The 27926-nt window shown below is 45.5% G+C and overlaps 1 protein-coding gene, 1 long non-coding RNA gene and 3 other non-coding genes across 15 annotated transcripts in view; 4 read left to right on the top strand and 1 right to left on the bottom strand.

The window, feature by feature from the left end:
• The window catches only part of LOC128324601 (retinol dehydrogenase 10-like), a 22713-nt gene extending 5314 nt beyond the window's left edge, over window positions 1-17399 (bottom strand). Inside the window, exons 1-3 of one of the 4 annotated variants that reach the window (XM_053249373.1) lie at window positions 16917-17399; window positions 10696-10794; window positions 8292-8437 (exon numbers count right to left, since the gene is read on the bottom strand). In XM_053249373.1, the coding sequence (XP_053105348.1) occupies window positions 8292-8437; window positions 10696-10794; window positions 16917-17372 (701 nt within the window). In that variant the 5' untranslated portion in view covers window positions 17373-17399. Of the gene's footprint in view, window positions 1-1177; window positions 1384-2110; window positions 2234-2518; window positions 2809-8291; window positions 8438-10695; window positions 10795-16916 lie in introns of those variants that run through there. The other 3 variants (XR_008306970.1, XR_008306969.1, XR_008306971.1) reach the window with 3 other exon arrangements.
• LOC128324602 (uncharacterized) lies at window positions 2214-27926 on the top strand. Of its 8 annotated transcripts, none has more exons than XR_008306975.1 (12): window positions 2214-2228; window positions 4527-5162; window positions 10394-10536; window positions 10670-10842; window positions 11092-11194; window positions 12241-13595; window positions 16959-17340; window positions 21340-21748; window positions 23593-23712; window positions 25591-25707; window positions 26611-26708; window positions 27773-27926. It is a non-coding gene; the product is annotated as an uncharacterized LOC128324602 (long non-coding RNA). The 8 variants fall into 8 exon arrangements; XR_008306976.1 differs by lacking the exon at window positions 2214-2228 and adding an exon at window positions 2938-2952; XR_008306973.1 differs by lacking the exon at window positions 2214-2228 and adding an exon at window positions 3050-3279.
• Window positions 23390-23480, top strand: LOC128325488 (small nucleolar SNORD12/SNORD106). The gene has a single exon (XR_008307482.1). It is a non-coding gene; the product is annotated as a small nucleolar SNORD12/SNORD106 (small nucleolar RNA).
• Window positions 25427-25519, top strand: LOC128325489 (small nucleolar SNORD12/SNORD106). Its single transcript, XR_008307483.1, has one exon. It is a non-coding gene; the product is annotated as a small nucleolar SNORD12/SNORD106 (small nucleolar RNA).
• Window positions 26763-26852, top strand: LOC128325490 (small nucleolar SNORD12/SNORD106). The gene has a single exon (XR_008307484.1). It is a non-coding gene; the product is annotated as a small nucleolar SNORD12/SNORD106 (small nucleolar RNA).

Genomic DNA, 27926 nt, shown 5'->3' with positions numbered 1-27926 from the left:
ACTCAACATATCCCAGTGCAAAAAGTAGTGCATTCCACTAATTTAAGGAGCAGGATTGTTTATGCAAAATTTGAGGTGTGTAGGTAATTGTGAAGTATTGTTTTACTTTGAACAAACAAATCAACAGACTTTTCAAAATATTGAATAGATATCCCTCCTTGCCCCTCAAAAGAAGCAACAGGCACAGAGAAAAAGGAAGAGGAGAGATACAGGGGAGACGCAGGCAGACAGGGTGGCACCATTTGCGGCTTACCACTGAGGCAACTACAGGGCTATCCTTAGAAAGCCCTGGTGGGGCCCAGGGCAAATCAGCCAGTGCAGGCCCCCTTCCAGTTAATTCTAATAGGGGTTAAAAGAGCAGGGCCCGGGGCAGTCTCCCTGCTTGCCACGTCCTAAGGACAGCCCTGGGCAACTGCCTCGCCTCATGGAAGGACTGGCCCTGAGATGTCCTTTTTAAATAGCAAAACCCTTAAATGCTTGGGATTCTGTATCCAGGGGTATAGTGGCGGGGGGATGCTCAAGGACGGAGCAGCGGTACTTCTCGGCTTCTCTGGCTGTCAGGATGGGCATGGCCATGGGGGCTGTCATGGAGAGCCCCTACACTTCTGAATTTGCAACTAAATCACTGTCTGTATCCAGTTCTTCAGATGCATCCATCAGCTGTAGTGGACTTGACTGAGCACTAGCATCAATTGGGCATTTGATTTTTTTATCTCTCCCTGGAATGGGGCAAATGGTTTAGTCTTTGATGGACTAACAAAGCAAGCCTTGGTCCTTTTATCTAGAGACAGCTGCCTTGCTGGTTCTCCTTCCTTACCAACAGATGACCTGCTGTCTTCATGAACAATGTTCCAGGCTAACACTTTGCAGCAGTTACTACAAACCGACCCAAAATATGATTAATTGCAGAAATATATAAACTGCTGAAGTGGAGTGAAATTGCTATATGGAAGTCTAAATGTGGATCTGCTGATTCTGTTCTGTACAAGGTGAGTTCAAGGGATCATCATAACTGGACATATCCCGCCATAAATAGTCTGAACAGCACCTTCTCCTTGGAGCATTAAGCAATTTAGGGAGGAGTCAGTGATCAATGGGAACAACTCATATTACATGTGTCCATTTCTTCTTTCTCGTCTATCTCTCCCTTTGTTCTTTCCTCTCTGGCAAAACTTACATTACAAGTGCCTGTCTACCAGCAGCAAGGTGGATGGACTCGATTACAACAGCAATTAATGCACCACCGAGAGACCTAAAAGGCCAAGTTGAAGACAGACCATCCTGGAGAGAATCTATCTATGTGGTCGCTAAGAGTCGACACCGACTTGATGGCACTTAATCAATCAAAGCGCTACATATTGAGGGATGTTATGAAAACTGGTGAAGCAAAGTGTTTGAAAAGCCTCAGTTCAAATACAGGTGAAACTCGGAAGATTAGAATATCGTGCAAAAGTCCATTAATTTCAGTAATGCAAATTAAAAGGTGAAACTGATATATGAGACAGACGCATTACATGCAAAGCGAGATAAGTCAAGCCTTAATCCTCTCTAATAAAACGCTTGGTGTCCGTCCGTGGACGGACACCAAGCGTGCGTTCGTGCCTCGACTGTTCTGAGCGTGCGCGGAGCGCACGCTCAGAACAGTCCAAGGGAGACACAACCGCCAGCACCCAGCAGCCATCTTGGGCGGCCAGAAGTGGCCGCCCGAAGAAGCCGGATAAGCGGCGGCGGGGGACACTGGCCGAGGTGGCGGCAAAGCTGCCGCCTCGGCCAGAGAACGCGGCGCGGCCAAGGCGGCGGCGGAGCCATGGCCGCGCCGCTGAAGCCGGGCGGGGGGAGGAGGCGGCAGGGGAAGCCGGCCGAGGTGGTGGCCGAGCCGCCGCCGAGGCCTGGCGCCGCCGCCGCAGCCGGGCGGCTTGGGGCCCTTGCCTGGCCGGGGAGACCGGCCGCGGCATAGAGGCTGGCGGCGGCGGCGCCACAGCCGATATCCACCTTCCCGCCCTCCCAGCTGCCCGACTTACCCTTCCCCGCACCCCCCCCAAAGGAATAAGGGCCTCCGCGGCCGCCGGAACTGCCCTCCCGCCCTCCCAGCTGCCCAAGCCCTACTCACCCGAGTCAGCCCGCAAGAGCCGGGCGAAGTGCAAGCATGTTTTCAAAAGGTCCAGAGAGGAGCTCGCAAACAGAGCTCCTCTCTGTGCTAAGTGTTCGAGACTTGCGGGCTGACTCGGGTGAGTAGGGCTCGGGCAGCTGGGAGGGCGGGAGGGCAGTTCCGGCGGCCGCGGAGGCCCTTATTCCTTTGGGGGGGTGCGGGGAAGGGTAAGTCGGGCAGCTGGGAGGGCGGTTATCGGCCCCTTCCCTTCCTAGCGCCCGTTATTTAACGGGCTAAAATTTACTTGTTTGTTATAATTGTGATGATCATGGCGTACAGCTCATGAAAACCCCAAATCCACAATCCCAGGAAATTAGAATATTACATAGAACCAAGAAGACAAGGATTGTAAATAGAACAATATCGGACCTCTGAAAAGTATAAGCATGCATATGTATTCAGTACTTGGTTTGGGCCCCTTTTGCAGCAATTACTGCCTCAATGCGGCGTGGCATGGATGCTATCAGCCTGTGGCACTGCTGAGGTATTATGGAAGACCAGGATGCTTCATTAGCGGCCTTCAGCAATTCTGCATTGTTTGGTCTCATGTCTCTCATCCTTCTCTTGGCAATGCCCCATAGATTCTTTATGGGGTCAGGTCAGGCGAGTTTGCTGGCCAATCAAGCACAGTATACTGTATACTTTTCAGAGGTCCGATATTGTTCTATTCTTCAATCCTTGTCTAGCGAAGCACATGCCCAGAACAGGCCAGGGAGGCACGACCGCCAGCACCCGGCGGCCATGTTGGGCGGCCATAAGCGGCCGCCCCGAAGAAGCCGGGAAGCAAGGAAAGAGGCGGCGGGGTAAGCTGGCCGAGACGGCGGCAGAGCTGCCGTCTCGGCGAGAGGATGCAGTGCGGGGGGCCAGAGGAAGCCAGGCGGGGGGAAGAGGTGGCGAGGGAAGCCGGCCGAGGTGGTGGCGAAGCCGCCGCCGAGGCCTGGCGGCGCCGACAAAGCCCAGCAGCAGGGACACTTTGCGGCCCTTGCCCGGCCGGGGAGACCGGCTGGGAATGTGAGGCGGGGGCGGGGGCGGCCCGGATCGGACCGGCGGCGTGGCCATGGAGGCGGTGGCAAGGGGAAGACTGGGCCCGGGCCCACTTTCAACCACTGAATAAAGTTGCGGGGTGAATGGTGGGTGGAGCGCAAGTCTTCTGGGCAGGGGGGAGGGGGGAGGGCAAGAGGGAGTGGGGGTGGGGGTGGGCCCAGAGCACTCACTAGCGCCCGTTATTTAACGGGCCTGAAAACACTAGTAATACCATAATAAGATAGTTCTCTGTCCCCAAAAGGCTCACAATCTAAAAAGAAATACAAAGCAGTAGACACCAGCAACAGCCAGTGAAGGGATTCTGTTCAGGGACTGAATGTGGACAGTTGCTCTTCGCCTGCTAAATATAAAAGAATTGCCATTCTTATATGCAAACTTTAAGTGTAGATGTACACTTTGATTGGGCCACCCTGCAGCTGCTTTTTTTGTTAGACATTTCTAGTCCTAAGCATGTTTCTCAGCAAAACCATTATTGAAATGTGTTGTTTGATAGGCAAAAACATTAGAGTGGCCAGCCTATCAGTTCTCTAAGTCTTCCTGGAGATATCAAAAGCTAAGATAGTCCCATAGTCTAGGATCTGAGAGCCAAATCGAGGCAGAAGGAGCAATGAATACGATTCCTCTGCCTCGGTTTGCCCTCTGTCCTCCCTGAGCAGGGAGGAAGCCCAGGGATTCACAGTGCACCTTGGATTCTGGTTTCCTTTAGAAGGAAAATCACTGCAGACAGACTGTGTTTTTGTAGCACTTGGTCTATTTACACAAATACGCAGGTTGAGCACTAGTTATTATTTCTTGTTTACACAGCCAGACAGGTGTTATTGATTGGTTTGTTTTATCCAGACATCGAGTCTTTCCCAAGGACCTGGGGTGCTGAATTTTATTGTCAATGTTGTTGCTGTTGTTATAGATATCGTCGCAGAATATAGGCTGTTCCCAGTAAAGTTGCTTTTTGTAATTGGCTGATGGTGATTTCTGTGGCCCCTATGGTGTTGAGGTGCTCTTCAAGGTCTTTTGGAACTGCACCCAGGGCGCCAATGACCACTGGGATTATTTTGGTATTTTTCTGCCACAGCCTTTCAATTTCAATTTGTAGATCTTTGCATTTGGTGATTTTTTCTATTTCTTTTTCTTCTATTCTGCTATCCCCTGGTATTGCTATGTCGATTATTTTGACTTGTTTTTCTTTCTTCTCGACTACAGTTATATCTGGTGTATTGTGTGGCAGATGTTTGTCTGTTTGTAGTCGGAAGTCCCATAATATTTTTACATCTTCATTTTCTTCAACTTTTTCAATTTTATGGTCCCACGAATCTTTGGCTTGTATTTTTTGCAGATGTTCCAGTGTATCATCATGTACTGACCTGGCGTTACAAAGGAGCAAGGCAAGGTTCTGTGGGTTGTTGGCACTACGCCCCAAGGTCAAAGAGCTGGCAGGACAGCCAGAAGGGGAAACAGCTATTAAGTTTCTGATTTCCCTTCCCCTGCAACGGCCTGCTGACCTACCAACGTAACTTCTTCTATTCCCCACCACTACTGGGATTGCTGCACCGAGACCAATGGACACGCTCTCCGATCTCCCCATCTCCAGACAGGCTCCAAAATATTCAAAACAAATCCTACCCAAGCCTTATCTCAGTTGCTGCCCCCCCAACCCAAGCAATACTGAAGCGGGGGGAATGGCCCTTGCCCTCATTGCTCCCCGAAGTGGCTCCCCAAAGTGACGACCCCCTTTGGTGCCACCCCTTTGGTGACAGACCCGCCAGTGGCGGTCCCACCGCCACTGGCAGTCTCTTAAGTAGCCCAGGGGTGGGCAGATGGAAGCCCAGGACCCCAGTCCTGCCAACACTCAGCTGTACCAAAGCTGTACCAAAGCTGGCAGGCAGAAGTCCCACAGGCAGAAGCAGACAGCAACAGCAGCAGATGGCAACAGATGACAAACAGCAGGCTCTGAATTCTGGCTTAGCCCAAAGTATGTCCAGCTTTAAAAAATCCTCTAGTTTCAGCAGCTTTTGGGAAAAAAACCCAGAAGCTTCTGTTATGCCCCACCGTTTCTGCCTTGGTGTATGCAATGGCCATGCCAGTAATTCTGTGTTTTTCAAAACTCAGTGAAGGGGAGTTTATACATAGGCTTTAGGTATGCAGAATGGTTGTAACCTGAGCCTTTTTGTCTGAGTTGATTCCATTTCTCTCAGCTGATTCCATTAGCCTGCAATTTTCTTCATGACAGAGAGAAAGCTCTGACTTCTGCTTTAAACTCCCCTGCCTCTTAAATCGTCTGGGCTGTGTGTGTATGTGTGTGGCGGGGGTGGGGGAGGGTGATGAAGGCAGTCACTCACAAAGGCAAGGGTTAAGTGTTCTGCTGTTTGATTCAGCTTTTGGCAACTTGTCATGCCATTCTTCCATTCCTCTATAGCTTTTCAAACTAACAACAACACAAAAGCTCTCTCGCCTCCTTCTGTGATGTGATTTGTTGGAGGGAAAACCCGGAGCAAGCTGGTGGGAACGCACAGGGAAAAGATCTGCCAGGGATTGCGGAGAGGAGCCAACCTTATGTGAACTGTCCATTTAATCCCCCCAATTAAACATTCTTGCGAATCTGCTGCGAAGCAGATTCTCTCTTCAGATACCCCGCGGCATGAAGACATGTGTGAATAACTCCCCAAGGTTTCAAACTCAACCCTGCAACTTGTGGTCTTGTGGTAGCAAGCATGACTTGTCCCCTTAGCTAAGCAGGGTCCACCCTGGTTGCCTATGAATGGGAGACTAGAAGTGTGAGCACGTTAAGATATTCCCCTCAGGGGATGGAGCTGCTCTGAGAAGAGCATCAGAAGGTTCCAACTTCCTTCCCTGGCTTCTCCAAGACAGGGCTGAGAGAGATTCCTGTCTGCAACCTTGGAGAAGTCATTGCCAGTCTGTGAAGACAATACTGAGCTAGATGGACCAATGGTCTGACTCAGTATATGGCAGCTTCCTATGGTCAGAAACATGGATCGCATCTTGTTCAGTAGCAGAGGCAGAGCACCTATTCTGCCTGTAGTCCCTCGTTCAGTCAGCAGCATCTCCAGTGAAGAGATTTACAGGACTGGGAAATATGGTGGAGAGTCATTATCGGGAGACACTTTGGGGTCAGATGGGCCCAGGGGAGTAACTCTAATTGGGCAGATGTATTCCAAGAACACAGGCTGCACCAGGTCACCCTGAGAGGAGGGGCTGTCGAGGGCCCCTCTTCTGTCATTCACCCTCTTTTCCCTCCTCCCGTTTGCTACTGCTGCCCACCTACCAACTGCTGCTGCTGCCACCACTCCCTGCTTCCACCCGCTGCCACCACTTCCCAACCAGCTCACACAGCAGTGTGAGGCTGAATGATCTCTTTCCTCTCTCCAGCAAATAAGAGAGGAAAGAGGCCATTTAGCTTCTTACCAGTGCACGAGCCAAAATGGAAGGCGCACATGCGCCCTGATGCCAACTAAGAAGTTGGATAGCCTCTTTTATCTCTCGTTCGGCAGGCCAGTGTTCATTCATTGAACATGGACCCCCTCTAACCTTGCTACACCACTGGATGGGCCAATCCTCTCAGTGGTTGCACAATGTATCAGTAACGTGGAGACCTTAGTGCTCCCACTCTGTCTAGACAGAGGGACGCAGCTTGATCAGCTGCCAGGCAGAAGAGTGATGCCACCGCTTCTGTGTACGTTATCTTTGCACATTTTGTCAGTTCATCAATTTAAGGCAGCTTCATCTACATGGTCTCAAGCTGCTTCCCTGCTGGATGTTGGCCTACAACTCCCATCATCCCTGTCTACTGGCCATTGTGACGGAGGATTGTGGGAGCTGTAGTCCAACAGCAGCTGGAGAGCCAGAGTTTGAGATCCTGTGGCATTGACTCTTTCAGACACTTAACTCCTCTGGATTCTCACCATTTGGTAGCTGGTGACATGATGTGTACCTGCCACACCAAAAAATTCTCTTTCCTCCCCAGCCTCACTGACTGAACATTTTGTTTGTTTGTTTGTTTGTTTGATCAGATTTGTACGCCGTCCCAAACTTTCATCTCTGAGCAATTAACAATAGCATAAAACAAGTTAAAAACATATACATAAAACTTAAAATAATTTAACATTTTAAAAAATAAACCAGAGATTAAAACCTAAAAAACGTAGGAAGCTGAGAAAGCTTGGGCAAAAAGATGGGTTTTTAGGTGTTTTTTGAAAATTGCCAGAGATGGGGAGGATCGTGTCTCAGCAGAGAGCGCATTCCACAATCTCGAGGCAGTGACCGAGAAGGCTCGTCTCTGTGTAGCCACCAAACGAGTTGGCGGTAACTGGAGACGGACCTCCTCAGATCACCTCAGTGGATGGTGGGGCTCATAGCGAAGAAGGTGCTCTCTAAATACCCCGGACCTAAGCCGTTTAGGGATTTATAAATTATAACTAGCACTTTGTATTTTGTCTGGAAACCTATTGGCAGCCAGAGTAGCTCCATCAGTAAAGGAGTAATGTGGTCCCTCCGAGATGACCCAGAGACCAGCCTGGCTGCTGCATTCTGAACCAACTGAAGTTTCCGGACTACATACAAAGGCAGCCCCACATAGAGCATATTATAGAAGTCAAGTCTGGAGGTTACCAACAGATGTACCACCGTTTTGAGGTCACTGATCTTGAGAAACGTGCGCAGCTGGCGTATCAGCTGAAGCTGATAGAAAGCACCCCTGGCCACCGCCTCAACCAGGGAAACCACGGATTTTATAATTTGCCTCCCCTGACTTCTACAATCTCCCAAAAAATTTTGAGGCTGGACTGGCATGTTTGCTCTTGGCGGTGGGAAACAGGTCTGAATCCACTCTAAGGATTCTCAATGAATTGTTGAGATCAATGTGTTTGGGACAAAGCTAGTATACACGTAAGTCAGGGGATCTCAAACTTGGCTTCCCAGGTGTTGTTGGACTTCAGCTCCATAACCCCCAGTCATAATGGCCAAATATCATTGTGGCTGGGGATTATGGGAGCTGAAGTCCAACAACATCTGGGGACCCAAGTGTGATAACTCCTGATGTAAGGGTTGGATCTCATGAGTGTATGTGCACAGTGGATGTTTTTACCGGATTGTACAGCCACGGAACATGCCAGTGTCCATGAAAAATGGACACACTAGTGTAGTCTTCACACCGTTGATTCTTTTGGCTTTCAGCTCATGGCTAAGAGCTTCATGGAATCCAACCACAGCAAACTTGCTAGCGCAGTAATCCTGTAGAAAACAAAGAGCGTTCTCTCATTACATGCATCCTCTCCCTGAGCTTAACTTAGGGGCACTAACGCCTGGAATTCTCATTTCTCTGATCAGTTTAGTGTGTTGAATCAAAATGTCTCCTTCCATTTATGCTGCGGATCTTAATGTGAGCCTGTTCCTAAAAGCTGTTCTCTGACTCATATCAGTTCAGGTCATAATATAAAGATAGGGGGGCTCTGTGTTGAACCATTTGACGTCCGATACCATTTTACTCTACATTAGTGATCTTCACTATTTTTCAAACAATGTCCACTTGGGCAAACATCATTCCTCACAGTGCTGGTTTCTGTGCAGTGCAGTGCTACTATTAGGGCAGGGCTGCTCAACTTTGGCCCTCCAGCTGTTTTTGGACTACAGCTCCCATAATTCCCAGCCACAAGGGCCAATAGTCATGGATTATAGGAGTTGTAGGCTAACATCTGCAGGAGGGCCAAAGCTGAGCAGCCCTATCCTAGCGCCGGGAGGGCACAGAAATAGATCCTTGTTGAGCCCCGATGCCATCCTGGAACTTGGAAGGCCTGCCATGGAGCAGTTAGAAACGTAGTCCTTCCCGGTACTCATGGAGATAGTGCCAGGGTTCCATCTCCCTTAAGAGTCCCACTAGCCCTGGACAAAGCATAGCACTGTTCAGTGGGAACAGCTGCCTCTTCACAGCTTGGGATGCGGGTTGCTGTGCTTCAGTCAAAACTTTGCACAGGCATAATAAACACTGAGATCCAGGGTTGATGGATACCTTGCCACTGGTTCCTGGGCCTTGCAATGGTCAACTGATCTTTGCTCTGTTTTGCTTTGCGATAGGTTTGTACATTGCCTTGGCAACGGATATTTGCCAAATGGACATCATAATGGTATGATGGAAGGAAGAGGAGCTCTGGTCTTGTGGTAGCAAGCATGAATTGTCCCGTGCTAAGCAGGGTCTGCCCTGGTTTGCATTTGAATGGGAGGCTACTTGTGAGCACTGTACAATATTCCCTTCAGGGGATGGGGCTGCTCTGGGAAGAGCACCTGCATGCTTGTATGCAGAAGGTTCCAAGTTCCCTCCCTGGCATCTCCAAAATAGGGCTGAGGGAGACTCCTGCCTGCAGCCTTGGAGAAGCTGCTGCCAGTCTGTGCAGATAATACTGAGCTAGATGGACCAATGGTCTGACTTGGTATAAGGCAGCTTCCTTAGTTCCTATGTAAAGAAGTCTTGTGTTTTACAAGGATGCCTGAAAGTACAGTTTGATTTTGGGCACTCTGCACATGGAGGCACCTTACTCCTTGTGGGAATGTTGTTACTGAACGCTGGGCCAGCTAGAGTCAGGGATATATTGGCTAAACCAGGGGTTGCAATCTCAACCTGTGGTACACCAGATGTTGCTGAACTACAGCTCCCATCATCCCCAGCTACTGGCTGGGGATGATAGGAGTTGTAGTTCATCAACATCTGGAGTATGACAGGTTGGGAACCTCTGGGCTAAACCGTGCCGCTAGTGCAACAACTAATCTCGCCCACTGAAAACAGTCGACATAGCTCCACACCAGTGGCCACTCTCATTTTTTTAATCTGTGTGCGGAATGAGTTTTGTTCTGGGTGGCAGTCTCAAGGCAGTGTGCGTGCACCTGCATTCAGAGTGGAGCCTTCCTGATTCAACCTGAGTGGGATCTAAAATGAACTGAGCAGACATCAGAAAACTTGTGAGCATGCGCATTTGCGCACGCCTTAGAGGGAACAGTGGTTTTTCTCCTCAGTAGCATGACAATGTGAAGGCACGTTGAGAATGCACTTTTATTTGTATAAAGATTCTGCAGTCAGCTCTCAGTGCATACCCCACAGTTACTCTTACCTGACTACATTGGTGAGATGATCATTCAGAGTGTTCTCATTTAAAAAAATATATATTTTCTTACATTTATATCCAATCTTCTTCCAAGGACCCCAGGTTTATGCTTATCCTCACAACAACCGTGTGAGGTAGATTAAGCTGAGAGAGAACTGATTGGCCCAGAATTACCTAGGGAGTTTCATGGCTGAATGGAGATTGTAACTTGGGTCTCCCCGGTCCTTGCCCAATAAGGTATATCAATGCTCCTTTTAATTTAATGATCCCAGACCTTTGGGCCTGGATAAATTAGAAAGATAAATGCATGCATATTTTTTTTAAGTCAAAGGGTCTATTGCAAAGAGATTTGTTGTATCATGATCATTAGATTTCTGCTGATTGCAAATGACTGACCTCCACACAGCCTGCGGCAAAAAGTCCGAGAGAACCTGCAATTGTCACAATGTGGCCGTGACCTCTCTTGATCATTTGAGGAAGGAAAGCCTTGACAGTCTGCAAATCAATAGAGGAAAAGATCTTATTATCCATGAGTAAAATGAGGTAAAGTGTGCCATCAAGTTGATTTTGACTCCTGCCACCCACAGAGCCCTGTGGTTGTCTTTGGTAGAATATGGGAGGGGTTTACCATTTATTCCTCCTGCGCAGTATAAGATGATGCCTTTCAGCACCTTCCTATATAGCTGCTGCCCGATATAGTACCAGAGGGGATTTGAACCAACAACCTTCTCCTTGTTAGTCAAGCATTTCCCCGCTGCACCGCTTAGTCCCTTTCACATATTCTATTTGCAGGTCAAATGGCTGGTACAAAGTTCCAAGGTCTGGTTGCAACACGGCTGAGAGAATTCAAGGACCAATGTGTTTTTAATGTGCAGTGTTACCTGATGCAAGAAAGGTAAAGTGACTGGGTCACACATCCCATGCAGCATCCCATTTTGGGCACCACAGTTGCTGCTGTGTGTTCCTAACACAACGTGCTCAAACGCAATGTACACAAATGCTGAAATTGCACAAGGGAGTAGAAATAATATAATAGGCTGTGCTCACAAAACTGGGGCTACCTTTGGGGAATGTGAGAATAGCAGCACACACCAGACCTCTTGACCAGGATTTCTTAACCTTGGGCCCCCAGATGTTGTTGGACTACAACTCCCATCATCCCTAGAATGGCCTTTGTGGCTGAGGATGATGGGAGTTGTAGTCCAACAACATCTGGGGGCCCAAGGTTAAGAAACCGTGCTCTTGACTATTGTTTGCAACTCACTAGAAAAGTCCACTGCATAAACATGTAAATGGGGGCAGGGCTGAGGACACAGCATCTGTGAGCTGTTTCTGGTCTGTCTGAACCTAGGGCCGTTCAGGCTTTTGATGTTATGCAGGCCCAGACATTCCCACTGGCTGCCAGACTGAAACTATTTCTCTAGTTCTCTCATATGGCCTTCTCACCCTGAGGCCTTGGGCACTTGCCTCTTAAAGAGGCAGTACAGAACACCATCAGTTCAGCCATGGATTGCAGTTCAGTTCATCACTTGAAGTGGAACCTACATTTAAAAAAAATGCTGAACTGACTCTTGAGGTGAGAAGGGTCTCCTGTGCTTGTAGCAAATGTAAGACTTCTCCTGCCATCCTGCTATCATGATGGGGAAAGTGGGCTCTATTTCTGTGCCTTGAACAGCTACATCAGCAGATTTTCAGCAGAATTTAGAATATCAACAGTATTTGAATAAATATATGGTGCCACCCGTTTCTTTCATCCAGGTATTTCCCATTTCCCCTGTTCCTGCCAAAATGATAAACATGAATGCCTGTTTACAACTCCTTTTGTAAGGTTTGGTTTTAGTGTGGTGCATGTGATGAGGATTAAAAAAATGTAACAAGACCTCTTTTCATTTCAAGCTTCTTAAAGTGCCCTCTGTGCAATTGTCTTTTCATTTCTTCCAGGTTCTGAAAAGTAGGATTAATGAGAGCCAGACCTTGTTCTGTGAAACCTGACAGATAAGCCGATTTCCAGGATGAGTTGCGGGAAATGCACAAGTCACACTGAATTGATTTTCAGCAGAATCTAATTGAACAGTTCCTGGATGTAGCACTTTGTTTGCATAACCCCTTCATGTGCCAAACTTATAAATAAATGTGTGAGCTTTCTGAGCAAAGAGGCTTCTCCAAGTTTGCAGGCAGAAGTCTCTCTCAGCCCTATTTTGGAGATGCCAGGGAGGGAACTTGGAACCTTCTGCATACAAACATGCAGATTCTCTTCCCAAAGTGGCCCCATCCCCTAAGGGGAATATCTTACAGTGCTCACACCTCTCCCATTCAAATGCAAGCCAGGGTGGAGCCTGCTTGGCACAGGGGACAATTCATGCTTGCTACCACAAGCTCTCCTCCCTTCTAGTCCAGCTTCCTGTTCAACACACAAATCTGCTGCAGGCAGTATCCCTAACAGGTAGTTCTGCAGAAAAACTTCCAGTGAAGAGAGCTCACTACTCCACAAGGCAGACTGGTCTACTGTCAGACTGCTCTTCTAGTCTGACAGTAGAAAACACTTCCTAATGCCTAGCCTAAATCTGCTTCTTTGTAATTTCAACCCACTGGTTGTAGTCCTGCCAACAGAAGCATCAGAAAATAAGTCCACTCCATTGTTACATCGGAGAATGAATATTGAGCAGAGTGCTTTGAAAGCAACGCTGGATGGATAGCTCTTTAAAGAGGACGGAATACAGCCACAGTAAAGGATCCCAGGTTGTATAACAGCAGGGTCCTATGCACAGTTGCTAGGGAACAAGCCCCACTGAACTCGTGGATTTCCGTTCTGATAACAGCTACAACATTTAATCAACAAATTGGTTAGATTAATCAGGTTTTTTGACTAAAACGTTGTCCCAATTAATTGTACAAAAGAGCTATTCATTTTTATCGCATATACTTTATTTTTGTGCCATTTTTAGTGCAAAAAGCTGCAGGTGATAAGCATCATCTTAGGAGGCATTCCCCCCTTTCTCTCACAAACAGCAGGGAATGCCTCTGTAAGATTATAACTATATGTTATGATATGTGCGCATCTTTGAAAAATAAAATATGCTTCAAGCTTCAGAATTATTGTTTGTGCCCAAATGTAAATATAATCATTTGGCTGACTGATTTACTTAAATACATGTAACCAATTTAAAATGCTAATAAATCCACAGGTGAGGTAAAATTTGAATTTGCAACTGAAAAGATCCCTCCTTCCAAAGGAAACAGCAAGGAAAAAGGAGGAGATTTTTTTTGTCTGCCCCAGCTATAGCAGAAGTGCACAGGTAAGGGAGTACTGCTGATTAATATTATCTGGACTGGAGACACTGATTGATTGATTACATAGGAAGCCGCCATATACTGGGTCAGACCTTTGGTCCATCTAGTTCAGTATTGTCTACACAGACTGGCAGCGGCTTCTCCAAGGTTGCAGGCAGGAATCTCTCTCAGCCCTACCTTGGAGAAGCCAGGGAGGGAACTTGGAACCTTCTTCTCTTCCCAGAGCGACTGCATCTTCTAAGGGGAATATCTTACAGTGCTCTCACATATCAAGTTTCCCATTCATATGTAACCAGGGTGGACCCTGCTTAGCTAAGGGGACAAGTCATGCATGCTTGCTACCACAAGATCAGCTCTTGTTCAGTTTTTATACTGCCTTTCATAAGACATCCCAAGGCAGTTTACAAAATTTGAAATGCAGTAAAATTTCATAAAAATCACATTTTAAAATCAGTAAAAACCATAAAACACCAAAAAGAACATTAAATTAACATTAAGTTACAGTTCAAAATAAAGTAGTTTATTTGGGAAATCCATCGGGGACAGGGAGATCGATAAGACCTACATGCTTGGTTGCTAGTTTCATACAGGAAGAAGGGAAGGGAGACGAAGGAAGGCTGTGTCTCAGGTGAGTGTATGAAACCTGAGACTAAAGGGGAATTAGAGTAGAGAAAGAAGAATGCCCTTGTTCACAATTTCTACCACTAATGCTCCTAGTACCACCAGCCACATAATGGCACGGCAGGGGAAATGACTTGATTAGCAAGCCGGAGGTTGCTGGTTCGAATCCCTGCTGGTATGCTTCCCAGACTATGGGAAACACCTATATCGGGCGGCAGTGATATAGGAAGATGCTGAAAGGCATCGTCTCACACTGTGTGGGAGTTGGCAATGGTAAACCCCTCCTGTATTCTACCAAAGACAACCACAGGGCTCTGTGGTCGCCAGGAGTCGACACCGACTCCACAGCACACTTTACCTTTAATGCCCCTAGTGGTCAACAGGGTTGCTAGTACTAAGAATCAATGCCACCAGGAGCTGAATCTCAAACAGATGAACCCTTAGTGAATTTTTAAGGAAACAGCAGTCATTGTGAGGAGGCGGTGATCAGTATCATGGTGGAAAGAAGCCTTTAACTCCCTTACAACCACAGTCTCAATTACTGATGGCCTGATCCAGCTGCTATTTGCCTCTGGAAAAAAGCTCCCATTGGTACAGGGGAGCTTTTCCCCAGGATAAACAGAATGGGATCATAGGGACAGAATTAAAGCTCGCAGTGCGGAAGTAACTTGCCTAGGGAGCAAGTGGTTCCTGGTTCGACTCTCTGTTGCCAGATTTGGCTTTTTTTAAGTTTGAATCCCCACTGGTATATTCCCCAGACTATGGGAAACATCTATATCGGGCAGCAGCGATATAGGAAGATGCTGAAAGCTATCATCTCATACTGTGTGTGGGAGATGACAGTGGGAAACCCCTTCTGTATTCTACCAAAGTCAACCACATGGCTCTGTAGGTGCCAGAAGTTGACACTGACTCAACAGCACAACTTTACCTTTATCCTCACCACAATCCCAATCCGCAATGCCCCAATCAAACTATTTTTTACTAAGTCACCTTGAGCTTTTGACTAAGGTAAACCTCTTCTGCAGTCCTGAGGCAATTAGAAGAGAGAATGGAAGTTTCAAAGCAATTGAGGGGGAGAGTGAGAAAGAGGTTAGACTGCTACATTGTTTAATAGACTAAGAATGGATTGTGGTTGTTGTTGGCATGTGTGGTTTGGCTCAAAGACTGTTCACCCTTCAGTTTTTCAATAATAATTTTGTTGGAAGTTTGCGCTGTCTCTTGTCTCAGACAGTGGAGGACAGACTAGTAAGTCAGAGGGCTAGAGGGTCAAGACATTGGTCATCCCTTCTCCACTGCTCTGACACTATCCCTTTGGCATGTAGATTGGTACTCTTAGGGATTAACTTCCTTCCTCTCTCTCTTCCCTACTGTCCTTCTACCTTGCAACATGGCAAGCTCCTCTCCCTGCACCATGTGTGCAGAGAAGATGCAGAATCCATCTGCATCCAGCTAGCTAGATAGATTAGAGATCCTAACTCCTCACTTTCCTATCTAGAATGGAGTTCCTTAATAAATGCCATATATATTGATCTGAAACTATGAATTGGCTCCAAGTTACTTTACTCTCAGCATACACGCATGCCTAAGCAAATTCCGCTGTGCTGTGCCTCTGTGCGCTCTGCTATAATGAGAAAGGGATTCTCTCACCACAGAGATAATTTTATGTCTTGGGAGTATAATTACTACCTGAATCTACCTGAATCTGACAGACACCAGAAAGGGATAGTTGGTAAGAGCTCCTAGAAAAGTATGACCCTTATACCCACAGACACAAACCATGTCTGTGCCCTGCACAGTTGGTAGCATACACACAGATGCTGCCCTAGAATGCAGGGGGATATAATCAACCCAGCCAAAGCGTTACTAAGCTGTGTCTGGGCACATCAAACCAACTGCAAGCAGCCTCTCTCTTTCTTCAAGACATAACCAACTGATACAAGGGGTCTCTAGAACGTTAGCACCCCAGAGCCCTATGCACATATTAGCTCTATTCACACATTATGTTCAATACAGGCATCCCTCGCCTATCGCAGGTTTCCCAATCGTGGAACTGAGTATCTGCAATTGGAAAACTGTCACCACCCTTGCCAACCGCGACCTGAGTATTTGCGGTTTGGTGCCTTTTATCAAAAAATTGGGCATTGGGGGGGATTTCTGGGATCAGGGGGTGATTTTGAGGGCCCAGGGGTGATTGGGGGGGGTTGGGGTGATTTGGGGGGTTGGGGTAATTTCTGGGGGTCAGGGGGGATTTGTTCTATTTTCCCCTTCATTTTAAGGTACTTTCCCGATCGCAATTCCCCTACCCCCCCTGTTTCCCATTACAATCAATGTCTCGCCTACCACGAAATCGCCAACCCCGATGGTTTCCAGGAACGGAACCCTCGTGGTTGGTGAGGGACGACTATATATGTGCACATGCAGTCTGTGCACAGCGTATACACATGCACATACAATTGTCTACACATTTTGTTCAAGACATGCACAGTTGTGCTCTTCCTAGCTCTACCCTGAGTTTCACACAGATATCTGTACAATATAATGTCTGAACAAGGGTCAGGCAGGTGAACAATCTGCCTCAACAGTTGGGCTAGTACTGCATGCATAAGAACAGGCTGTTTAGGGCTGCTTATTCCCAGTACATATTTCTATTCATTTGGAGGCTTGTTTCTGGTTTCAGTTGTATTGCACAGAGTGATGCTTACCCAGAAATGAGCATGGCAGTTAGTCTTCATGGTTTGTTCCAGCAGCTCATCGGGACACTGCAAGATGGACTTTCCAGCGATCACTCCAGCATTGTTGACCAAAATTGTGACATCTCCCACATCCCTTCTCACGTTTTCAGCAGCGCTGTAGACCTCTTCCCGCCGGCTCACATCACAGGTGTAAACATAGGCTCTGGCTCCCAGCTTGCGTATTTCCTGAGCAGTGGTTGCATTGCCTTCTGGATCGATATCCCACAAGACGAGTGTGGCTCCCCGTCGGGCAAATTCCAGCGCAAAAAGACGCCCAATGCCGGTTGCACTGGCTGCACCTGTTACCAAGCAGATTTCATTACTGACCATTTTTTCAGGGGGTTTCTTAACCCACTGAAGCACTGAATAGAGAATGTATCCAAATACTTTAACTGTAAGTATAAGGAAGTCCACAAGCACAGCCATTGTTTCAGGTGTCTGGGTTGAAAACAGTACAAACTCTGTAGTTAGTGTATTAAACAAGGCAACCCGAAAAGGCTGTAGTTATGGAGAAATGGGGGTTTAAGGGATTATAACAAGGGCTGCCAATAAGCAGATGGGATCTGAACAAAAACAAAGGCATTAGCTAAGCAAGTATTTCCAAAACTTTTGGCCATCATGGAAGAACTGAAGCATGTTACAAGAAATAAATGGATGACAAATCAAGTCTCCTAGTAGCCCCACAATTCAGACCCATATGGGAGAGTGCCCATGGCATCTCTGAATGATCCTTTTCACCTGGTCTCATTCCTATCAGCTTCCATTGGAGATGAATAGTTCTGCACAACTGAGCATAATTGGATCATTCAATCAAATCCAGTGCAGAGACATGGCAGAACAAGATATTTAATATCTACTTACTAATATTCTTACATTTTTCATATTGCAAACTCAGTAGCTTCCTTCCTTCCCTTCAAATGTGAAGGTGGAAACCACATCACATAAGGCCATGCAAATGGAGAATGTGAAATGCTCCATAAATGGTGAAAGACTCATTGATGGATGTATCTCTCCAAATCATACCTGCTTAACATTGCACCTTTTTACAAAACAGTTTTATTCAAATAGTCCAATAGTTGGCTCACCATATTGTAAGGTTCTTGGTACTTTGTTTTGCAAACTGAACAAAGTTAAACACCTACTTTGTGCCTGTATTTCTCACATTCATACTGTATAGGATCTTGGTTCGCTCTTCAAAAAAAATCAATGAATGTATACACTGGTTGAATATTTAAATTAATATTTAATATTTTGAATATTTAAATATTTAAAAACCTAAATTATTATTTTTAATTGAAAAACTATGCTGGTTTTATGGTATTTATTCTCAGCTTTTCTCTGGGTTTGTTGTTGTTTGGTTGGTTTTCTTTTTTTATAATTGGACACCTAGTTTTATGTTTTGCTGCATTATATTACTAATAGATGAGAACCGTTGTTGACTGAACAAAGTCATTTTGCATAGAATATACTTATAGGAAAGTTCAAGTAATTAAGTATATGTCATAGGATGTTGTATTAATGTGCTTGCAAAAAGGAAGTAAAAGAACAATTTGCAATTTGTAGAATTTCAACTTCAAATGTGATTCATTTTATTGAATAATGAGCCAGGTGGTGTAGTGGCCAGAGTGCTGGACTAGGACTGGGGAGACCTGAGTTCAAATCCCCATTCAGCCATGAAACTAGCTGGGTGACTCTGGGCCAGTCACTTCTCTCTCAGCCTAACCTACTTCACAGGGTTGTTGTGAGGAGAAACTCAAGTTCTGGGCTCCTTGGAGGAAGAGCGGGATATAAATGTAAAAAATAAATAAAATAAATATATGGTAAATGTTAACCATAGTAGCTTTGAATCAAAGAAAAATTTGGGCATGATGTCATTTGGGCATGATGTCTTTTCTTGGGCATGATGTCATTTTAGAATTATTGATCTGATTATTGAGTGTTAAAAATCTGTTGAGAATAGCAGTTAAAATATGATTATATTCAGAATTTCTTCCCCAAAAAAGCCCCAAATAAATTTTATTTAAATGTGCCCCCAAGCATATTCTGGTATAAAAATAGCTGTTCATTCAGCTAATTTAAGTGGCAGGATTGTTCATCAAAATTTGGTATGTATAGGTAATCGGGAAGTGTGATATTCAGAATAAAAAAAAACCGACTATCAAAACATTATTTTCACCAAGCATATGCTTCTGTAAAAAGTAGTGCATTCAGCTAATTTAAGTGGAAGGATTTCATGATTATAGATGAAGGGGCTGACCTGGTATGTATCACAGAGATTTGGTTAGGGGAGGCTGGTGGCCCAGTGTGGTCTCAGCTTCTCCCTCCAGGCTACTCTGATGAGGTACAGGTGAGAGGACGTGGGAGGGGAGGTGGAGTGGCTAGGGTGGTCTATAAGAATAACATCTCCTTTACTAGGGTCCCTGTCAAAGTGTCTGACCATATCAAATGTATGTACTTGTGTTTGGGAACCAGGGATAGACTGGGATTTCTGTTGGTGTACCAATCACCCCACTAAGCCACCTAATGGCACAGCAGGGAAGTAACTTGCCTAGGGAGCAAGAGGTTGCTGGTTCAAATCCCCGCTGATATGCTTCCCAGACTATGGGAAACACCTATATCAGGCAGCAGCAATATAGGAAGATGCTTAAAGGCATCATCTAATACTTTACCTTTATCAATCACCCCACTGCCCAGCAGAGTCCCTAAATGAGTTGACAGACTTGATCTCAGGATTGGCATTGGAGTCTCCCAGGCTTATGGTGGTGGGGATTTCAGGACCAATTTGTCTGGGGTGGCTCAGAAGTTCATAGTGGTCATGACAACTATGGGCCTATCCCACATGGTCTCTGGACCTATGCACATTGCTGGTCACACACTTGATCTGGTCTTTTACTCTGATCAGGGTGGTGTTCCGTGGGTAGGGACTCCTGTGATTTCCCCATTTATTATATTATTTATTTGTTATATATTTATTTAACATATTTTTATACCGCCCAAAACTTACGTCTCTGGGCGGTTTACAACATGGATGGACCACCATCTGGTTATCATGGACAGACCACCATCTGGTTAAGGTTGGACTCACAGGCATGTCCCACCTCTGCAGAGGTGAGGGGCTTATTAGGATAGTCCACATCAGGGGCATAACTATAATAGGGCAAGGGGAGACAGTTGTCTGGGGGTCCACTGCCTTGGGGGGGGCAGAGGTAAGTCACATGACTGACTCCCCCAGCCGCGCACCCACCCGGGCTTCCTTCAGTTGTATTTATCCTCCAAAATTGATGTGAGTGTTAAGACCTGGAGATACCAGAACAGCATGTCTTTCTCTAGTGCCATTACATGTTGTGCATCGCCCACAATTTACAAAACCTTTTAAAAAGTAATTTAGGATGATGTTCTATTGTGGCACATAGGATATATAAATTTTACTATGCCACTATTCAGCCTCATTTAAGATTTCTTTACTTCATGAGCTGAGCTTCAGTGAGGGGGGGGGGCATTTTAAAATCTTGTCTCTGGGCCCACTCCAACCTTGCTACACCCCTGGTCCACCCAATAAGTGCCCATGTAAGCAGTCTTGGAAATGCTTCAAATGTAACTTATTTATGTATTTGACCTCAGAACAGTAGTACATCTGCTGGTCACCTCCATACTTGACTACTGCAGTGTACTCTATGTAGGGTTGCCTTGGTATGAAGTCCGGAAATACCTAACATGGCAGCAGGCTGTGAAAGAAACCCCATTTGGGAACCTTTTAATGACATTTTTGTGGGTAAGACAGGCATGTGCGTGAAATGCAAACAGTGCAACAAAGAAATGCAAGGCCCAGTTGCCCGAATGAAACAGCATTATGAGAAGTGTGTACCTATTACAGTGTGTACCTATTTTCTAAAAAGAAATCCACATCTATCTCTGAATATGCATTAAGGTTATATTAGATTATTAATTTGTTAAAAGATTAATGAGCTTGACTTGTATTTTTGAGCTGATATTATGATAAAGTTATCTGAAAGATGGGCATCAGATGTTTGGATGGGGCGCAATTTCAGTGCTTGCCCTAGGCGCTATTTTCCCTAGATACACCTCTGCTAATAATGTAGTGGTTCTTCCCCTCTCAGGCTCTGTATTTTTTTTTACTGTATTTTTGATTTTATGATGTATTTTAATTATGCTTTATATTGGGTTTTATTGTAACCCGCTTTGATACCTTTGGGTATAGGGCGGGCTAGAAATGTAAATAAATAAATACATAAATAAAATTAATCTGTGTGTGTGTGTGTGTGTGTGTGTGTGTGTGTGTGTGTGTGTGTGTGTGTGAAGGTAAAACTGTTATGAATGTTGTTGCCAGACAAAACCTGTGTTTTCCATTAAATAATATGATTCGTCCTTTTAGGGTCGGGTTTGACATGCCGGAAGAGACGTGCAAGAGACAATTTTTTTTGCGTTTCAAGCCCTCTTCTTGCAAAGGATTGCACTAAAATCAAACAAAACCATTATAATAGTTCCCGTTGCCTGCTCACTGCAGCGTCAAGAATCTGATTCGTGTCCCGTTTGCACCTATGAGATTGGTAGTAAAAAAAATTTCTAGCTCCACCATCATCCTCCCCGATTCAACAACGTCAGCTGCTTCCCAATGAAGCGCTCACAACCATGACCAAACTAAGACAAGCGCGCAGCCACTTTCCCCTCAGGACTACATTTCCCAAAGAGCCTGGCGACGAGCCTGCGCACTAGAGCACAGAGGGCTATATAAGGACGTAGCGCGCGCCCATGTGTCCTTTTTCCTTCGGCCTTCAGAGGAGGTAAGGTGAGGCGTTGTTAGGCTGGGTAATCCGGTGCCATCTGCTTGGTTCCTCGTGTTTCATCCATTTGCGAGTCGAATTAGCTTCTCATGGCAGCTCCCTTTCCTTCGCTTTCCCTAAATTGAGAGCGGCTGTGGGTAGGGGAATATTTTCGACCCAGGTCTGTAGTGTTGCTACGGCGAGTATCACAGCCAAGGGGCCGTAGCTAGCTTTTGGGGAGCGGGGAGGAGAGAATCTTTTGTTCCGCTCTGCTACTCTGGATCATTTTGCCCTTTCCTTACTTAAAGTGTTTGTCTTCTGTAACTTGGGGACCAATTTCATAGTTTCTGCTTGCATTGTGAATGCAGATTGTTCTTTATCCCTGTCCCCTACTATTTTTCCCCTTGCCAAGAAAAAGCTGGGGGTGGGGTCCCCAAAGCAGGAGTGTAGCTATAATTGAGCAGATGGGTTCAAAGAAACCCCACCCACCCACCCCGTGCTCCATCCCTCCCTATTTTCTTCATTATTTCCCTCACTCCCAGGGGCTGCCGGGAGAGGGGTGAATATGGGCCTCCTCTCCCCTAACTATGCCTCTGCTTCTCTACAAGGTGAAAGGGAATGAGAAGATGGTTCCCTGCCCCAAGGGGCTCACTAGACACACCAGTAACAGGCACTGGGAGGTATGATTAGTGACTCCTACTATACAAGAGAGCTGCCACTTTAAAAGCTGTGCCTTTGACCCCTTACTGTGAGTTGGGTGACTCAGGATGCTTAGTTAAAAGCTAAAATAGTCAAGCATTAATTTGGAATTTCCTCAAGTCCTGTTCAGACAGTTTGTTTCTCAAATGTGTAGAGCCAGCGTGGTGTAGTGGTTAGAGTGCTGGACTAGGACCGGGGAGACCCGAGTTCAAATCCCCATTCAGCCATGATACTAGCTGGCTGACTCTGGGCCAGTCATTTCTCTCTCAGCCTAATCTACTTCACGGGGTTGTTGTGAAAGAGAAACTCAAATATGTACTACACCGCTCTGGACTCCTTGGAGGAAGAGCGGGATATACATGTAATAATAATAGACCACCCCAAACTTCCGTCTCTGGGTGGTTTGCAGCACCATATTAACAAACTAAAATGAAAACCTTGCAACAATTTGAAACCACAATCAAATCAAAAAGCTTGGGTGGAAAAATGTGTCTTTAGGGACTCTTAAAATATTGTCAGAGATGGGCAGGCGCATTCCAGAGTCTTGGGGTGGCCACAGCAGATAAACATCTGGATTATCTTGGTGGGCATCGGAGCTTATAGCACAGAAAACATTATCTTAGATACCTGTGGGCTAAGCTGTTTAGAGCTTTAGGTTATAACCAGCACCTTGTATTTTGTCCAGAAACTTGCATTGTCTGCATACATATCTCTCTACACATGTGCCTGTTTTGTGTGTGTGTTCACTTTAAATGCAAACCTTACAGATCTTAAATGCAGTGTGTGACTAAATGTGCTTTGAACATAATGTCTGAAATAACTAAATTGTGTGCCCAACTATATGTCCCTTGAACAGAAGTGATTACATCTTTAAGAGTTGATCCACTGCACTTCACATAATTCTAGGTGTATAATGCAAATTGCCTTTAATGTTACTGCTGTTCAACCCTGTAACCTCTCTTAACTGGTGTATATGATGACTAAACTTTTTTCCCCATCAGAGCGAAAGTGTTGACCTCTTCGCTGTTAGCCAGAAACTGTCTGATACACCAGTACATGGGATGTTGGCCATGTAGTGTTAATGCCCTCTCACTCCCCTCTATCCCCTCTGCCTGTTTCTTGTATTTGGAGTTGCAAATGCCAATATCTGATGTTTTGCCATGCAGGGCTGTGCTGTCAAATGTGTAATTGTATGAACTCTTGCAAAGCTGTCAAGGCAGAAGGTGAGGATGGAGTCACCTAAAGCAAGAAGGGGAAGGCTGCTATGGCTCCAGAGAATTAAGAGGGTGAGTTTGACTACTATAAGAGTATTTATTTAGAAATACCTGTATTTAGTTGAAAAACTTGCTTAGTCACCAGTGTGTAGAATATTGTCTCAAATGTTTAATGGTGCAGATGAGAAGACGGTGGCAGCTTTCTTCTTCATGCAGACAAAACAATTGAGCTGGCTTCTCAGTTTAACTGTGAAACTTTGTGACGTATCTAAGGAATGCTTCTTAAACTGCATACTACTGCACTTGGGTGCAGGTGGTACGATACGAAAAGCAAAGGGAATCCAATAGGAAGGTGCACTTGGACAAGTGATTGCATTTCTCCATTTGAAATACATGCATGTAGTTGCCTATTCCTTTCCTACTTTTGCCGCTTAAAAAGAGCTATGACTTATGGTTCATCCTTTGCCTCTGATGTACTCCATAGGCACTTCTGTTCTTGTCTATCTGTATTAGAGTAGCAAGCATGCTGGAAGTAACCCTTGGTAAGAGGCCAGGTCAAGTAGTATTTAATGCAGGTCATGTTAGCCATGGATACACACAGCATTCTTCTGTAGCCCAAAGTGAAATCCAGCTGTTGGCATTCTTGATCCAGCTTGCAAAAAGCTTATCACGGTTGTGATTTTCTTAGGAAACAAAGTGTTTAATTCTGCACCCTGTATCTTTATGCAGTAGCAATGCTTTATAGGACACGCAACAAATACTTTCTCTTTTGGAGTAACATTCAGAATGAGAAGGTGTAATTACAGTTTGTTCCCAAGCTTCCCCGATGGATTGCAAAAAGCCATCTCTATGTGCAGGGATGCAAGGAACAAGATAGAAGTGTAAGTTAGTAGGTGCTTACCTCTGCTACCACCACACTTCAGTGCTGCTTTCAGCAGCAGTATGCCACCCAGCACCTGTGCCAGCAGCTATGTGAGTGACAGAGGTGATTCCCCCCCCCCCGCAGGGAGTGCTGGGTAGGCACTACTGCTCAAAGCAGCATTGAGGTGTGGTAGCAGAGGTAAGCACCTATTAACTTACACTTAAAGGTGCCTCTCGCCGGCCACCCCTGCTGCTACTGCGTGGTATCCTGTTTTGTAGCTAAATGCTGGCAAATAAACTTACTACTACTTTCTCTTTACCTGTGTACTTCAGGCCACTGAAGAGGCCACTTGCAAGAATTAGGCGGCTAGGAAATTATGCATTTAGTGGCGTACAGTTCATTCTTAAAGGGCTTAGACTGCATGTAGATTACTTGTTGCTTTGACCTGGGGCAGGTGCAGTGAAAAAATACATAAGCCAGATTGTGAAATGGGGATAGTTATAAACAAAGTAGTTGGAAGTATTCTTGTTGCTGTATCGCAGAACCTCACTATCCATTGATTTGTGCAGCTGGCATATAACAGCACATAAATAAAACAGTGGGTCGGGATGGCTGGAAATGACCTCAGAAATCATTTCCGATCTCCATTTTAAGAAGAGGAGCCATTTTGTTGCTCACATGTTCCTGTGATTTTTCACAGGTAAATTGGGATGGGGGAGGGGGGCATTCCTGGACAACGGGAGACCCATGGAGCACAGTAGGGCACTCTCCCAACCTTGGGTTTCCCCCTCTTCTGCTGCTTCCTGGAACCTAACACACATGCACCCCGACTTAATGCCTCTGTATCTATACTAGTAGCCCAGAATGGAATCCCTGTGCATACTGAGGTCCACCTGTATGTGCAGCTGTGTGAGTGTATCTAAAGCTGATGCATATGATGACCAAAACTTTTTTCCCCATCAGAGCGATAATTGTTGACTCTGCTGTTTTAGCCAGTTTTTGATCTGATGCATCAGCATAGCTGTATCTATGGCACCCAGTGCCCAGTATGAATGATAAAACTTGTTGGTTTTTCTGCCTCATTTTAGGTTCATAAAATGATACAATGAAGAAGCAAGATCGCAGTGGAGTGATGGAGAAGAGGGGATGACTTAAAATAAGGGAAGGACCAGCTTTGCAGCTTCTGAACAAACTCAATCGGGGATGTAAGTTCTTTGCCTGTTCGTGCTAACACAAGAGTTGACTCAACCAGTATCCTGCATGGTTCTGTCTGAAGAGACTCAAATCGGTGTAATATAAGAGAGCCAGCGTGGTGTAGTGGTTAGAGTGCTGGACTAGGACCTGGGAGACCCCAGTTCAAATCCCCATTCAGCCATCAGACTTTCTGGGTGACTCTGGGCCAGTCACTTCTCTCTCAGCCCAACCTACTTCACAGGGTTGTTGTGAGGAGAAACTCAAGTATGCAGTATACTGCTCTGGGCTCCTTGGAGGAAGAGCGGGATATAAACTCTTAAAGAAAGCAGTCCCTGGCTGAAATCCTGCTATTAATTCACCAGCTTTCATTGAGCTGAACTTGCATAAGCGCATACACACACACACACACACACACACCAGGTCTGGCCAACCTTAGAGCTGTTATACCGTGTTTCCCCGAAAATAAGACAGTGTCTTATATTAATTTTAGCCCCCAAAAATGCACTAGGGCAATTAGCGGTACATCAGAAATTACTGCTAGGTCTTACTTTCGGGGTAGGTCTTACTTTCGGGGAAACAGGGTAGGTCTCCACAACTTTGTGGCCCCCCAGCTGTTCTTGGACTACAACTCCCATCATCTCCAGCCACAGTAGCCAATCAGGAGTTGTAATCCAGCATCTGCAGGAGGGCTGAGGTTGTGCGGCCCTGTGTGATAGGCATTCCATTGTGGCTGGGGATAATGGGAGTTGTAATCCAGCATCTGGAAACCCAAGTTTGAGAGCCCCTGCAGTAATCTTATTGCACTGCTAAAATGTATCTTGTTCCTTTGATATATGTGCTTAGGTGGGGATGCCAATCTCCTGTTGGCTGGCTTTATACATATAATTGTAAGCATCTTAATTTGCACTCTTTAGATTGTTCTGCAACAAGATGTGGCCAGATTGGATTTGAAAGAATGACTTGTGAACTGTTCACTTCTTTGCTCTGCTACCAAGTCTTCAGGTGCTTTAAGGTAAAACCAAAGCCCTCTTTTTAGAAGTGTGATAGAATGCTACAAAAATATCATTCAGTGGTACATGATGACTAACTTTTTTCCCCATCAGATCGGCAATGCTGATAAAAACTTGCTTCTAGCCAGTTGGTCTGATTCCACTGATGTCTGTCAAGTTGCATGCTTTTGTATTTAGCTCTGAAGGCAGTAGCCCAGTCTAAATCTTCAGAGGCTGCTCTAATGAGCATGGCTTATTGATTATCCTAGAATACTGATACTTGGTTGGGAGTGGTAGAACGTCCTTAGATCAACTCAAGATAGGAGTAGGCCAGTTTTTTCAGAGCAGCTTGAGTTGCCTGGATGGAGCTCTAGAATAGTTGTGCTGTGGAAACTAGAATAGCATAGCTTGCATTTGGTAATCCCTTTTATAATAGAATACCAAAATAAAAAACATGATGCAGTTACACCGTTCTCATAGAATAATATGAGCATCTTGGTATGTAATGTTCTAGCACATCACAAACAGCACGCATCTTTGACTTGTGATACAGTCTGATCCCTTCTTTAAGTAAACATGGTACTGCAGTGTTATAAAATATGTTGTACGTACTTGTGATTGGAGGAGCTTCTGCCTGTTTATCATCAGTTCTATTCTTTGTGGCTATAAGGTTTCAGTTCCAGTCAACATTTGGTAAGCTCTTGTACTACTAGTGAACAGTGGCATAAATCTGAAGTGCTGCTTTGACTTAAAGATGGGTGGGAAAGTCCACAATGCATAGTGTAGAGAAGTAAATTTTCCCTCGCTGAAAAACAAGCCACATATCAGTGCCCAAGTGGACGGCTTTTCAGAGTTCAGATAATAAAACTAATGATGTCATGCAGATAGGTTTGTTGGGGTAGAATCCAGACTAAGTTGTGACCAAGCACCATTGAAATAAATGTGATGTTGGTAATGACTCATTTCCATTTATGGCATTTCAAGGAGACTTGGTCTGGATCCTGCCTCTAGAATTTTCTAATTAAGCCCTTGTAATATTACTGCCTACATTGAATCGATAGCTAAGATTCATTGGCTTTTTTAACAGGATCGAGGATCCCAGATGAGGTCTCAACAGCTGGCCTGAAGCACAGGATGCCCACAAGAGCTGCTGAGACTGAATACTTTGAAGTAGAAATTATTTTTAACATTGGTGTTGATAAACCATCAATAATAAAACACTTGATTTGCACCATGACAAA

This window comes from Hemicordylus capensis, chromosome 4, assembly GCF_027244095.1.
Source record: "Hemicordylus capensis ecotype Gifberg chromosome 4, rHemCap1.1.pri, whole genome shotgun sequence".
Lineage (NCBI taxonomy): Eukaryota > Metazoa > Chordata > Lepidosauria > Squamata > Cordylidae > Hemicordylus > Hemicordylus capensis.
The sequence above is the reverse complement of the archived record's forward strand: the minus strand, read 5'-3'. Positions and strand labels throughout refer to the sequence as shown.